The 15,128-nt window shown below is 37.4% G+C and overlaps 1 protein-coding gene across 3 annotated transcripts in view; it reads left to right on the top strand.

The window, feature by feature from the left end:
• Nucleotides 1-14,605, top strand: part of ZC2HC1A (zinc finger C2HC-type containing 1A) — a 58,397-nt gene extending 43,792 nt beyond the window's left edge. For 2 of the 3 annotated variants that reach the window (XM_044424502.1, XM_044424501.1), the window contains exons 5-9: nucleotides 1,434-1,582; nucleotides 2,467-2,542; nucleotides 3,308-3,413; nucleotides 5,574-5,684; nucleotides 11,168-14,605. In XM_044424502.1, the coding sequence (XP_044280437.1) occupies nucleotides 1,434-1,582; nucleotides 2,467-2,542; nucleotides 3,308-3,413; nucleotides 5,574-5,684; nucleotides 11,168-11,342 (617 nt within the window). In that variant the 3' untranslated portion in view covers nucleotides 11,343-14,605. Of the gene's footprint in view, nucleotides 1-1,433; nucleotides 1,583-2,466; nucleotides 2,543-3,307; nucleotides 3,414-5,573; nucleotides 5,685-10,682; nucleotides 11,108-11,167 lie in introns of those variants that run through there. The other variant, XM_044424503.1, reaches the window with a different exon arrangement.
• Nucleotides 14,606-15,128: the final 523 nt, after the last annotated feature.

The following is a 15,128-nucleotide window of genomic DNA, read 5'->3' as shown; positions in this document are numbered from 1 at the left end:
GGAGCATATTCCATAATCTGGGCACCACCACAGAGAAGGTCCTCCTCTGAGTAGTTACCCTCCGAACCTCTTTCAGAGAGGGTTCCTGGAGCAAGGCCTCCCCTGCTGATCTTAAGGGGTGTGAGGGCATATAGGGAAAGAGACATTCCTTCAGGTACATTTATCCAAGTAGTGGTCTCCCATCTGTTAATTCTTGCCCATGTTAAGGCTTGATTTCAAACTGAATCTTCTTCCACTCTTTTCTCCCACAAACAGACTGGCTCAACCCTCAAAGGTTTGTGTTGCTTGTGGTCTTCACAGTGAGAATGTCAGATATTATTTAATTGGTTTTATTATTTGGCTTGATGATGAAGGACTGAACTCATACCACTGCCCCTCTTACCCTTCTTTTCATTCAGTGCTGCCTCCTGAACTAGAGGTGGCCTGGTTCTCACCAGCCTCTTGGCTAATCCCACTCATTAACTTTTACATTCTAACCCTCCTTCAGCGCTGTATTTTGAGAGGTGGTTCCAGTGACCATGCTGTATGATAAAGAAGCTTAAACTTGCTCCAAACAAAAGGGAAGAGTTGATGGCTAAGAGTTGAAATAGGAGTGAGTTACCTATTTTGCAAACACATGGACATTGAAAGAGTAATGTCAGAGTTGCCAACATTGAATCTGAACACCCAGGTGATAATCTGAAGGCTGAATTTTTCCAGCATACCATGTGAGCCCTCCTGAGAGGAAATGTGGTTTAGCTACTGTTATATGTGTGCTAATAACAACTACACTGTTACAATCTGTTATACTGTACTTGGAGCTGCTCTTGAAAACTGGTTGAAAACTGAAATTGTTCATAAATTAGGCAACTGAATTTTGATGGAAACTAGTTGCTCAAATATTAAAAACTTTGTGCATTGCCGGTTAGCATGTTGTTGAAGTTAAGCTGGTTCATAAATCAGAACTCTAAGTAGACTGGAACTGGATTATCTGATATCTTGCCTCATATAAGTCTTTTGCTACACTGGCCACAGCAGATAAGCTTAGATCACTTCTGATTCCTTTATCTAAGCTGGTATCGATTACTTTTCTCAATAATGACAACATTCATTTGCAACTCTTTTTGAAAATGTCTAACCAGATCCTGTTGCTGCTGGCATTTAGGTACATGGTGAGAACATTTTCTTGGAAAGGCTTTTGGATGTTAATGCCTTCAGTGCTACTGCTTCTTCATTGACTATACTGATTTACTGCTAACTTTTAAAGCGTACTTCAATTATGGTGCAACTTTATTAACTGATAGTACTAGTGTTTTATATAGCTTGCTGTTTTTATGTTAAGTTCCTGTGTGACTCTGCCCTACAGTGAAAACCAAAGTAACAATCAAGAAAAGGAGTAAATTAATAAATAAAACTATTATTTCTTGTGTTTCATGCATTGCTCTTGAATGTAGATTACATCCAATGCCCGTATTGCCAGAGAAGATTTAATGAAAATGCAGCTGATCGACATATAAATTTTTGTAAAGAACAGGCAGCACGTATTTCAAACAAAGGAAAAGTGATTGCTGAGGTCAAAGGGAAGCTTCCAACTAGAACACAGGTAAATTGATTGTTCTAACTCATCTGATTTCTTTCTTCCATCTGATTGTGTACACAATTGTTTTGTTGGTTGTTTTGGTTTTTATATCAAAACTTTGCCTGAAGTTAAGTAACAAAACTTCAAAGTTCTTAAGAGTACAACTAAACTCACAAAGTAAGGGAAGGGGTAGATAATCAGTTATGATAACCATTAAGCCTATACAAACTGATTTTTAAAAGCTTTCTTGAAAAAGTAAAGGACTGAAAGTTTTGTATTTACCTATTTTAACTTTTAAAAAATAGATAAGCAAATGAAAACATGTGACAATACTGATTAATAGTTTTGGTTTTATTTCTGAAGGCACCTGGTCATTTGTGAAAAGCATCAAGGTTAAGCACACTGAACACAGGTTTGCTGGCATGTTACAAAAGCTATCAGTACATAATTCAGAGTAGCTTGTCCCTGTGATTCACAGAATGTGGACACTTGTGTGTACACGTGCACGCACCCAGCATTTTTGAAATTTTACAAAAAACAAGTGAACATTATTTAAATATAAACATATGTTTAAAATGGACAGTCCTCCTGAAATTTGAGAAAAGAGCAAGCCTGGGAACTTAATTTTAATTGCTATGTATTTCTGTTCTTTCCACAGAAAAGGTCCATTAAAACTGTAGGGGGTAAAAAAAAAAAAATCAGCAACATGGAGAACCAGTTTGTCAGATATTGTTATAGATGACATAAGGAGAAGAATTGTTATTCATTCTTTATCATTTCAGGAAATCAGATTAGAGGAAATCATTGGAAATTTATTCAATAATTATCTTAATACATATACAGTGGTATATAAAACTTATAAATAAATAATTAATTGCTTTTATTGCTTTTCATGTTTGTTGTTTCAGTACAAGCAGCCATCAGTAAAGAAGATGGTAGCCACTGGAGGAATGCCGCCAGCCTCATCACGGTTACCACAGCCAAGTAATTCTTGAACAATTTTATCGATCCTGAATAGCAGGAATGCCTGAATAAACATTACCATAGGACAGGGGTGCAGAACCTTCTTCTGGTAGGGGACAGATCCCCCAGCCCCTGCCAGTTCTCCATGGACTGGGTTATGTCAGTGGGTATAGGTTTATCTCCCTGGAAAAATCTCCCATCACTGTCTGAAATTTGATGTAAGATTGACAGTTCTCTTTCATGCCTCTCCTTCCTCCAGTGAGTGTCATGCAGGGGAATCCCTGTTGTTATCCCTGAGATAGCAGCAGGAAATCTTGCCAAGGAAGATTTCTCCAGGCTTTGACCCATCCCCTATTGGAAATGCAGAACTTCTGTGGACTGGATTGGAAAATCCAGCAGGCTTGGAATTCTGCAATAGCTAGCAAGGTATATATATTACACTTAACATACCATGTTAACATATACACATTTCTGTAGGCTTTAGGGGGCACTTCTCTATCAGAGTCATTTCGATAAAATTCCAGGTTAGAAAAAAGGCAAACAGAACTCTTTGCATGGAACTCATTACTTGAAAATTGTATCACGTGCATTTGCATGTGTTGATGTCCATGACAATTCCAGGGGGTACTGAGAAAGACCTGACTGAAGCCCTTGTGAGTTGCTGCTAGCTGGTGCAGTCAGTACTGAGTTAGATGGACCAGTGTCTCACCTTTGTTTAAGCAGGATGAATAGGACCCTGGCTATGCAGTTGTAGAGGTTGGAATTATGATTTGTTTACATTAAAAGGTTCACCTGCAAATAAAATACTGTCTTCAAGTGGTCCAATGGGAACCAAAATCCAGAGTTCATCTCCAGCTCATAAAAACTTGCCAAGGACAAACCTACAAACAGGGTAAGTACACAATTGATGCTATGTGAAATTAAAATCAAACTAGAACAAACTTGCACTTACTGATTGCACAAGTATTTACCCCCTTTGTTGTGATGTGCCTAAATAAGTATTGGTACAACCTACTCCTTCCAGAAATCAGTGTAAGTAGTTGAATGGAGTCCACCTGTGTGAATTGAAGTGCTACATAGAATCAAAGAATAATAGAGTTGGAAAGGGCTAGAGAGTAATTGGGTCCAACCCCATTTCTCTCAGATGACTGTCCATTGCATCTTGAATCCCTCTAATGTGAGAGAGCCCACAACCTTCCTAGCTAATTGGTTCCATTGTCACACTGCTCTAACAGTCAAGAAGTTCTCCCTGACATTCAGCCAGAACCTGGCTTCATGTAACTGGAGCCTGTTATTCTGTGTCCTGCACTCTAGAATGAAGGAGAAGAGATCCTGGACCACCTCTTTCTGAGAACCTTTCAAGTATTTGAAGAGTGCTATCAAATCTTCCCTCAGGCTAAGCATGCCCAGTTCTTCCATTCTGTCCTCTTAGCCCTTTGTTTCCAGTCCCAGTATCATAGTTGTTGCTCTCTTCTGAAACTTTTTCAGCTTGTCTGCATCTTTCTTAAACTGTAATGTTCAGAACTGGATGCAGTACACCAGATGAGGCCTCACCAATGCTGAGTAAAGGGGAACTAGTTCTTCACTTGATTTGGAAACGAACCTTCTATTAATGCAGCCTAAAATAGCATTTGCCCTTTTTGCAGCCACCTCACAGACTTAGCTCCAACTTGTGAGCTACAGCATCCTTCTCACTTGCATTGCTGAGCCAAGTATTCCCCATCTTGTAATGATGCATTTGGTTTCTTTTCAGTCTGTTGTTTTTAGCCCAGTGCTAAAATTGAGAAATTGTAGATTGTGCATGAGAACCAAGTGAATTCCATTTAGTTGCTAAGAGAACATGTTTGAACATGGCTCAGGGAGAAGTGAAGTACCTGCTTAATAAAAAGCACATGGCATTCATTATTCCCACTTGAATAAAGTTGGTTAGATATTAGGCAAAGTAGAATAGCTTAAAAGCTTCTCTTAACAGTCAAGATACTACTTATAGCTTGAAGATACAGGCATCCAGCCAGAGGCCTGATACAAAAAAACCTGGTCCAGCTAGTATAAACAGACACTGAAAACCAATTTAATGTCACACCCTCAAATGCCATCTCCGAGAAGGCTTGTTTGTCACCCACATGGCTTTTGGCACCAAGCACAAACATTCCTTTTTTCATAGACATTTTAGATGTTATGGCTGATTTTATATATTTGATATGTGACAGAGGGGTATATTATGTTGCATTCTATTCTTTTACCTTTATTTCAGCCACCCCTAACCTGCTTACCTGGAGAAACAATGTAATCCAGTGCCCAGTATAGCTAGCTTCAAGTAACTTGAGGCTGTAGTGCAATACATCTAGAGAGCACCAGGTTGGGAAAGGCAGACAATATTTGTGATTGTGTGGTGTTAAAACATAAATAACCTGCTTGCTTCAAGACTGGTATCTTAACATTTTTACACTTGACACCTACATGTCTCAGTTCTCTGTCTCAACACTTTGGTTCCCAGCTGAAGTTGGGAAGAGAACCACCCACTTTTTAGGTTCATCAACATCAGTTTTCTGCTTGATGTATGATTTGAAAAACCAAACCACAATGCTCAAACCATTTTTGAAGAACAACAGTAAGTGAGAAGCAGCTAATTTTTCCCAGTAATACAAAGTGATGAAGCAGGCACAGATGTGATGCCTATTCATCATCTTCCCTTGGAAAAATAATCATGTTAGCAGTAGTAGGTGCTATGTTACAATCCATACTAGTGAGTATCCTAGTACAGTCCGTAGTGTGCTGGTGAGTTACTTTCTTGTAGAAGGTTCAGCATGTTTTATTCTGTTCTAGTATAAGAAGACAGTCTCCCTCACACACACGTCCCTCATCCTACTGTCTCCTGCTGGGCACACAAAGACTCCTACCACTAAATCCCCAGCCCCCATGGTAGCTTTTTCAGTATGGATGACTTTATGTTCAGGAGACTCAGTGGCATGTTCTGAACTGTGAGTGGATTCTGTTCTCAGGTTATGTTTGTTTTAAATTCTGATTCATTCACTGAATTAATATCTTTTAGAGGGATCATGAAATCACGGGCAGTAGCAGCTGCTAGTACACCAAGAAATGCTGGCATGGCTATGGTAGCAAACAAAAGAAAAGCTCACAATACTGAAAGTTACTCAAACAGGTAAAAGGGAATTGCTGTTTTATACAAGTTTGTTGTCTTACAAATGCCTAAATTCTAATTTCATGAGTGAAGGGATAGAATAGGAATTATTCAAAAATAAATGTATCAATTAATTTAAAGCTTTCTGTGGAAGGTTGGTGTTGGTCTTTCAGGAATGTGCAACTGAAAGAGCAAGGTTACATATTTATAAAAGGCAATATTCAAAGTGATATGAGGACTAACTTAAATGATGTTGTACTAGCATAAGGGCCTTGTAGATCAACAGCAATAGGTTAACTAATCCTGTGAGTTTTCTGGGGAATCACGACCCACTGTCTAGTACTATTTGTTGTGTCCTAGAAACACTAGCACAGTGGAATTTAAGTAGGTGCTAATGTCAGTTGTAGCTAGCATAGTGATTAAGTTTTAAAAACATAATCTTATAATCTAAAAGTCAAGAGAGGAGAGGAGAGGAGCGACGCAGAATATAGAGCTCAACAGCACAAAAGAAGAGATCCATTTTAAAACTGTTAAGCAATTGCAACGGTATTTCAGGAAGCAGTGATTTTCAAAGAAAAAGGGCAGCAAGAGAGGGAACAGAGTCATGAATGAAAGTAATAACTCAAACTTAACCAAGGGAAAATAGAGTAATAAAGCAAAGAAGATGAAGTGGCAGGCAAAAATGAAGAGTTTTTAAAGCAGAAAATATAATAGCTCAAACAACCTAATAAGGTAACAGTAGCAATAATGCAGTGTAGATAAAACGGGTGGGCAGGAAGGAGAAGGAAGCAGAGTGGATAATGGAAGCAAAAGGGGAAAGTTGAGAAAGAGGCAAACTAGAAAGTATAGGAAATGAGCAAGAAGTTAAACCAACCTTCTCCAACCTGGTGCCCCCCAGATGGTTTAGACTTCAGCTCCTAGCAGCCCCAGTCAGCATGGCGAATGGTCAGGCATCCTGGGTTTTGTAGTCTAAAATATCTGGATGGAAATAAGTTGGAAAAGGCTGGAGTAAACCATGGGATTAAAACAAGAAAAGGTGGAAAAACAGATAACGCTATAAACAGGTTAGTTGTGTGAAGTGTTGAAGCTTGACTGCATCTTATGAATTTTGTGGAAATTAGCTTCATAAAGTAAACTGGAGACTACCAACTAGAATGTTTTACATTGGCTGATGTGTTTTTAGGAATGCTTACCATGTTTTATTTTAGAATACTTTTTATAAATAACTTTGACAGAATTACAAATTCCATCAGTACATTTTAAAAAAAAATCTGATTGCTTTAATACATTGCTTGTTGGGAGTAGAGTGAGGATTGTTTTCTTTTAATCTGTGACTTACCCATGATAAGAAAACTAGTGTGAAAGAGGCTGAAGTTGACCCTACAATATAAAATAATATAATTCCTTCCTTTTTCCTCCCGAAAATATTGATTATATCCTTTAATTCAGTTGAATTACCTATCTTACTTTTCCACTTCTGTTCTTTATATGTTCTCTTTTACTGTCAGACACACAATGGTTTGGGTGACTGATCTTATGGACACAGCATTGCTTTAGTGAGAATTGAAAAGACTCTGTTATTTGTCCATAAGCAGGGGAAAAAGTCACAAAGTGAGACATTATTGTCTTAATGTGGTAGCAGCCTTTAATTCCTTTCTACAGTTTCCCTAGGTCAGTGTCGGCTGCGTGATGGAATGGGCATCAGGCAATTAGGAGTGCCATCTAAGAAAGAGACTTAGATGGGTCCTTAAGCAGTCGCTTCTGACTCCACATTTGTAATCCAGCTCCACACTGTCTCATCCTCCCCACCCCACAACACATGTATAAATATGTGTTGAATTATTTGATTCAAGCCTACTCATAATCCTTATGGCAAGATTAGACATTAGATCCTTGTTTAGACTCTCCCGCAGGTTGTCCTCATAGCTGCAGCATTCATGTCCTGCTTGTGCATTTTCCAGAGGCATCTGGTTGACTGCTGTAGATACAGAATGCTGCCATAGGTAGGCCTTTAGTTTGATCCAGCCCAGCTCTTTTCAAATCACTGAAAGTTAATCTTTTTGAACCTTTCGAAGCCTAAAGGTGTGCTCCTCCAGTCAGAACATAAAACTCACTTTCTGAAATTAAGTGCTGAAGTAAACCTGCATACTCTTAATTATGATGATAAATCAAATATTGAATACTTGTTTTAAGGTTATCATCATGCATGCTCTGTCAAAAGATCATTCTGGTGGTATTAGATTTTTAGAAAACAATACTACTGCCCTGTTTTGTAAGAATTTAAATCCTATCCATAAAGTTTGTAGAGTTGGGAAACTCATTAGTCTGGAAGATTTCCAGGCCCATGGCTATTTCAATAAATTAAATCTGTTTGGAGAAGACTTTATACTATAAAGTCTTTAAAGTTTATAGTCTACCAGAAGGAATATACTCCCTTCTTAGAAGGAGAGTATTTCCCTTCTCTCTGGACTCTGGATAAAGCTTCAATGACTCAGGCTGTGGTACCAGAAAAATCATGTGCGAATGAGCCAACAGAATAGAAAGGCAGTGATGCTTTCTCGAATAAAGATAATAGGTCTGGTAAGGAATTCCTTCACTTGAAGAATGAAAGTTGATGGGACATTTTGATGGCCTTCCAGTGCAGGAACAACAGTTGATTCTAATAAAATTATCCACTAAAAAAAGCATAGAGGAACTACTACTTCTCATGATTTGGAAGTAATACTTCTGTTAATGAATCCCAAAATAGCATTTGCCCTTTTGGCAGCTGCATCACATTGTTGGCTCATGTTTAGCCTATTGTCCACAATTACTCCAAGATCTTTTTCAGTTCCGTTGATCCATGTATTCCCCATCTTGTATCAATGTATTTGATTTCTTTTTCGTAGGTGGAGGACTTGGCACTTGTCCTTATTGAATCTCATTCTTTTGCTTTCAGCCCAGTGTTCAAGTTTATCAAGATCACCCTGGATCTTCATTCTGTGTTCTAGGGTATTTGCTGTTCCACCCAGTTTTGTATCATCTGCAAATTTGATTATCTTTCCTTGTACTTCCTCATCTAAATCATTAATAAAGATGTTGAAGAACACTGGGCCCAGGACATGTTTGTGATCTGCTGGAATGAGGGGAACTTAGAAGGAAGAACTGCATTGTCTTTCAGGATTTTGAGTAGCTCCACTACCTTTGTTGTTGCTCAGGCTTCCTAAGGCCAATCTGACTTCACACTCTAGGGTGTGGGACTCTGGGTCAGCGACCACCCCATTGTGGTTATCAGGGACATTAAGCTCTTTCTTGTATAGTTCTTCTGTGTAATCTTGCCATCTCTTCTTAATCTCTTCTGCCTCTGTTAGGTCCCTGCCATTTTGGTCCTTTATCATGCCCATCTTTGCATGAAACGTTCCCTCCATATCTCCACTTTTCTTGAAGAGATCTCTGGTCCTCCCTATTCTATTGTTTTCTTCTATTTCTTTGCACTGTTCATTTAAGAAGGCATTCTTATCTCTTCTAGCTGTTCTCTGGAATTCTGCATTCAGTTGGGTGTATCTTTCTCCATTGCCTTTCGCTTCCCTTCTTCCTCAGATATTTGTAAAGCCTACTTAGATGGCCACTTTGCTTCCTTGCATTTCTTTTTCTTTGGGATGATTTTAGTTGCTGCCTCCTGTACAATATTGTGAACCTGTCTACCAGATCTAATCCCTTAAATCTATTCGTCACCTTCCACTGTATGGAGGTAGAATATGATTTAGGTCACATCTGAATGGCCTAGTGGTTTTTCCTACTTTCTTCAATTTAAGCCTGAATTTTGCAACCAGAAGCTCATGATCTGAGCCACAGTCAGCTCCAGGTCTTGTTTTTATGAACTGTCTAGAGCTTCTTCATTTTTGTCTGCAATGCACATAGTCAATCTGAATTCGGTGTTGACCATCTGGTGATGTCCATGTGTAGAGTTGTGTCTTGGGTTATTGGAAAAGAGTGTTTGCCATGACCAGCGTGTTCTCTTGACAAAACTCTGTTCATCTTTGCCCTGTTTCATTTTGTATTCCAAGGCCAAACTTGCCTGTTATTCCAGTTATCTTTTGACTTCCTGCTTTTGTATTCCAATCCCCAATGATGACAAGGACATCATTTTTTGGTGTGGGTTCTGGTTGTAGGTCTTCATAGAACTGGTCAACTTCGGCATCAGTGGTTGGGACATAGGCTTGGACTAGTGTGATGTTGAATGGTTTGTCTTGGATTTGAACTGAGATTATTCCATTGCTTTGGAAATTGTACCCCAGTACTGCTTTTCCCACTATTTTATTGACTATGAGGACTACTCCATTTCTTCTAAGGAATTTTTGCACACAGTAGTATATATGGTGGTCATCTGAATTAAATTCACCCTTTCCTGTCTGTTTTAGTTCACTGATGTCCAAGATGTCGATGTTCAATCTTGCCATCTCATGTTTGACTGAGCCCAGCTTACCTTGATTCATAGTTCTTACATTCCAGAATGCTATGCAACATTGTTCTGTACAGCATCACATTTTCTTTTCACCACCAGATACATCTGCAACTGAGTGGCCTGTCACTTCACTCTTTCTGGAGCTACTTGTACCTCTCCTCTTCCCCAGTAGCACATTGGACATATTCTGGCATCATCTTCTGGTGTCATATCTTTTAGCCTTTTGATACTGTCCATGGGGTTTTCATTACAAGAATACTGCAGTAGGTTGCCATTTCCTTCTGCAGTGGATCACGTTTTGTCAGAGCTATCCTCTGTGACCTGTCCGTCTTGGGTTCCCCTGCACAACATAGTTCATAGTTTCATTGCACTGCACAAGATACGGACCTAGATAGGCCAGGATCTGATCCATCTTTGCTCTTTTTATATTCTGTCAGGACTATTTTAAAAAACACAGGGAAATGTTTCTCTCGGACAAATTGTTTAAATCTTTCTTCCTTAGCACTCTGCTGCTTTTAGTTTTAGGAATCAGACAGACAAGACTAACATCTCTATTTCTCTTCCTTTTGCCCCAGCTTTAGGAGGAAGTATTTGCACCAAGGAAAATAACATGGATAGAGAGGATTAAACATGTTCTCTGAGCATCACTTCTCTGATCTTAGGGACTTTTAATTAATAAAACAAAAATATGTGAGATCCTATACACAGAACTTCCCTTTCACCTCCTTTTTGATCCTTAGATTCTCTTTTAGACTTGGTTGGTGGTTGCTAACTTGATTCAACAGTTTTTGAAGGGAACAACTGAAATGTATAAAGGATGGTCCAGTTTAATTTGTTGGCCTAATCTCAATTGTTCAATTGCTTTATACAACCTACCATTAATTTTATGAAGTCATTTGTTTTGAGGTTTTGTAAAAAGCTTGCATATTTAGAAAAATACAGTATTCAAAAGCTATTACATGAAAATGTTAAAATGAATATTTTGCAAATCAGGTATAGAGAATTACTATTTAGCTAATATTTGTAATAATTTTCCTTTAATTTTTAATGCTTTGAGAAGAACTGGATACGAGGGTGGAGATTGTTCATCTTCAGTTAATGGAGGAACTTCAAAATCAAGTGAAGGCAACTCACCTTTGCAGTTACCAAAATTTTGTTATGAATGTGGCGCTAGATACCCAGTTGAATCTGCAAAATTCTGCTGTGAATGTGGAGTCCGAAGAATGGTTTTGTGAACACATACTCTAAAATAGAATAAAAGACAGTAAGCTCTTCATTTGCTGTGGTTGCATGGAAATCTGTGCTAAACCTTCTCATCAGAACTCTTGCTAAAACACAATAGCAGTTTTCTAAGAGCAATTCTTTTTGGTTGCGAAGTAATTTATATAAATATATAAATATACTGTATATAAATGCTGTGCCATGCAAGAAAGTATTCCTGAGACACTGTTAGAAATATTGTTACTAGGGAAAATATTAACTCAAGAGGTAGGAGTGTTGTTTTTGTTTTTGGAATCCTACTAGTATTATATCCATATGTCTCTTATTAACTCATGGTGTTAATCCTGAATAATTTACTCTAGATTCTAATAAAGAATTCATATATAAAGAGAATATGGGCTGATGCTCTTAAGTTAGCCGGTAATTTAATGAGTGTCTCCTCACAAATCTTATTAACAACTGAGATAGTTTCAGTTCAGATTGATTGATCTTTTCTACTCTATAATTCTGCTTACAGATCGGCACATTTTTTTCTGCAGCTGCATCTAAAAGAATTTTATACAACACTTCCTCATGTACAGTGTAAGATTTTTCCTTGCCATATTTTACATAAAATTCCTCAAATAGAATTGAATAAGCACTTAGAATTCTAGCTTACAATCATAAACACCAATATATTTGTTCAATGCGACCTAAATCATTTCACTTTCCACCCTTATAGAGAGCCCTGCAGTTGTTACGTGGACTGTAAGATAATAATAGCAATAGATGACACTTTTTTTTTTGCAATTTTTATGGATGTTTCAGAATTTGACAATGGAATAATGCATTTTTTGCCTTTGCAATATCTTTTTCTTAGGTGTTTTTTGTACCTTCTGAGGCCAAAGCAAAAGGAACTAGTGTCAGAAGGAATATAAATGCTCACTGAAGCTCTTAACCTGCATCAAAATTAGATTGTTATATTACTACTAGTTTACATTTTCACAGCAACTATTTTTCCTATGGAGATGATTCCTGTAACATTTAATTGTGCCTTTCCCAAAATTAGTTGGATCATTTTTTATCCAAACCAGTATGTCTAAACTATTGCCACTCCAGGTATAGTAACAATTAAAGCTTTCAGCAGGGCCATTTGTGGCATTTGACCACTGCATAATTGGCAATATATTTTTAGATTTCAGTCTTTTTCAGCTGACTCAGTGTGTCTAAAAGCAACTGGAAATATATTTGGTCAAGTTCTTATTCCTGCCTCTCCTTTCTAGTACAACTAAACATTTAGCATTAATGAGGTCATTGGTGTGGAATTGTACTTGTGGATCTTAAGATTTTCTGAAAAAAAGTGTTGTAAATTCTGCCCCAATGTTGTGCTGTGACCAAGTTCAGTTTCTAGCAAAATGGTTGTTACTCTGCCATAGTATAATACTGAGTGGGTATGTTCATAGTAGGCATATGTAGTAAACCACCAATACTGAAACTAAGTGACCAAGATGTATAGAATTTTGTTGGGGCTTGCACACATTATCCTGTATTGCTTTCTCATGTGCTCAGTCCAGATCCATTTTTAATTTTTATTATGAAGATTACATCTGCCTCCCACCAGTTTTATATACTGTCCATTGCAATATTTTGCTTATTGCTTATATTTTAATTTTATGGGAGGAGGCATAAAAAGAATATTAAAAGTTGCACTTTTAAAATGTGACTATCTTAATAGACCCAACAAATCATATTACTGCTTCTTTGCAAAGGCTCATATGATTAACCAGATAGAAGGATTGTTATGTGGGTTGATTTAGTATTTGAAGCCACATTTTAAGATCCTATTTAGCATAGAATTGTTTTATATGAGTTGGTCTGTGATAGCAAAATGTAAGAGTATCATCAAAGATCCTTACAATGTCATTTATAATGAAAATGAGATTGATAATAATAGAAGACAGTCTTAAAATCAGTAAATAATTTTATATTGTTTCAGAACAGAATACAATGTTTTAAAATGGCAGTTGTTACTGTGTAAAATAATCACAATCAATTAAGGATACTGGGAAAGGTTTTTCATTTGTTTGTTTTGTCTCATTTTCTGTTTAGATCTCTTGCAGAGCACCTGCCCTTTTACAACAAAGATTAATTACTGAGGACCATTTAATAAGATGTAACAGGGCAATTACATTGTTCTGTGCAGTGGACACAGACAGTCAGGATCCCAATATCTGACTTCAGATTTTTCAGCTCCTCAAAAAACAAAACACATTCCTGAAGCTTGGGTGGAAAAGACAAGCCCCTGCCTGTGCAGAAGTACTGTGCCTGCACATAAAGCTCTTAAAATCCCAGCTAGTAAGGAGACATTTTAGAGGTAATGTTTTATAATATCTCACAATCCTCAGAATACTAAGGAGAAAAACATGTATCAAAACATGTATTCATTTGTGCTTTTCAGTTCCTAGAAAAAACAGTAGATCAACTAGATCAACATTTGTCCAACTTGGTAACAAAGTTCAGGGTGCAATCCATTCAGTCAGTAGGTCCCCCCATAACTTCAAGGACAACTGGATAACACCTTCACTCTTGTTTGCATTCTCATAGTCATTTTAATTTTTATTTTGCACACTCACACATATTAACCCTAACCTTGACAGATTATTTTCTCTGTGAATACTGATGCTCATAAACAGGTGAACTCAGTATATTCAAGATTTCACTCAGGGTATATTTGTGTGTTTTTTCCCTGCAGAATAATTTCTGTGCTTTAAAAAAAAGTGTACCCATTATTTCCCCTGTGACAGAGTGGCACAGAGATCTCACTTTGCATTTGGTTATCTAATTTGTATTCAAACATGATGATGGAATTCTAGCTAAAGTTTCTTGTATCCCACTTCATCTTTGGCATTTTGTAAGAGATAGATTGGTACTTTGAGGCTACTACTGCTACTGCTCTGCAGACACTGCTTAGATCTGCTGAGATTCATCTTGGATTTTGTTATATTTTGGGTGTCAGCTATTTAGATTAGACTTATTATGCACCTTCATTCACCAAAGATCCCACATATTTATTTCTTAATGTTTTCATATTTAGTACACCTACATACCAATAAATATTTCTTACTGGGTCTGCCTTATAGCTTAAATATATTGTCCATGCTTGTTGTAACAGCAAGGTATAAATTTCTACTGAAGTTATTGTGAACATTAGTCTTTAAATGCAAAAGGAGTCTGTAAATGCTTCTTATGTGTTATCTAGTCCTTCATTAACAATAAAGCAATTATTGCATAAAGAAAATCTATTATGTCTTCATATTGTGGTTTGGGTTCTTTTAACTGATGTTCTTGGCAGGAGCTATGTTGCCAATATATCAGCCCCCAAGCTCTAGATCTTGTTTGGTGGCCAGGTAGTGTTGGGATGAGATATTGCAAGCACAATGGACCCTGGCAAGGCAGACATAATGTGACTTTTGGAAGTTTTGAAAGCTTTTGCCAAACTCCATTATCCTGGAGACTGAGCAAAGCTTCACCTTATGATGTGTTAGAATCTTCCTTCCATTTTGGTGGGTAGTAGGCTTAAGCTTTTGATGAGTTCTTAGTTTGCTTTATGTAGAATTACATTTAATTGAATAATGTATGTGTTTTATGTATTGTAAGCTAACCTGAACTTTAATGGTGGGACAGGCTAGAAGCACAATTCAAGAGATGATATTATTTATGTCCTCCCTATTTCCAGTGATTGGGACTCAAGGTGGCTCACAGTATTAAAATTAACTCAATTAAAACATTCAAAAGTATACAAAAGTTTAAAAATAATACTT

The sequence above is a fragment of the Varanus komodoensis genome, unplaced genomic scaffold, assembly GCF_004798865.1.
Source record: "Varanus komodoensis strain SLA01 unplaced genomic scaffold, ASM479886v1 scaffold14_1, whole genome shotgun sequence".
Lineage (NCBI taxonomy): Eukaryota > Metazoa > Chordata > Lepidosauria > Squamata > Varanidae > Varanus > Varanus komodoensis.
Note: the sequence above shows the minus strand (reverse complement) of the source record. Positions and strands in the feature narration are given on the sequence as shown.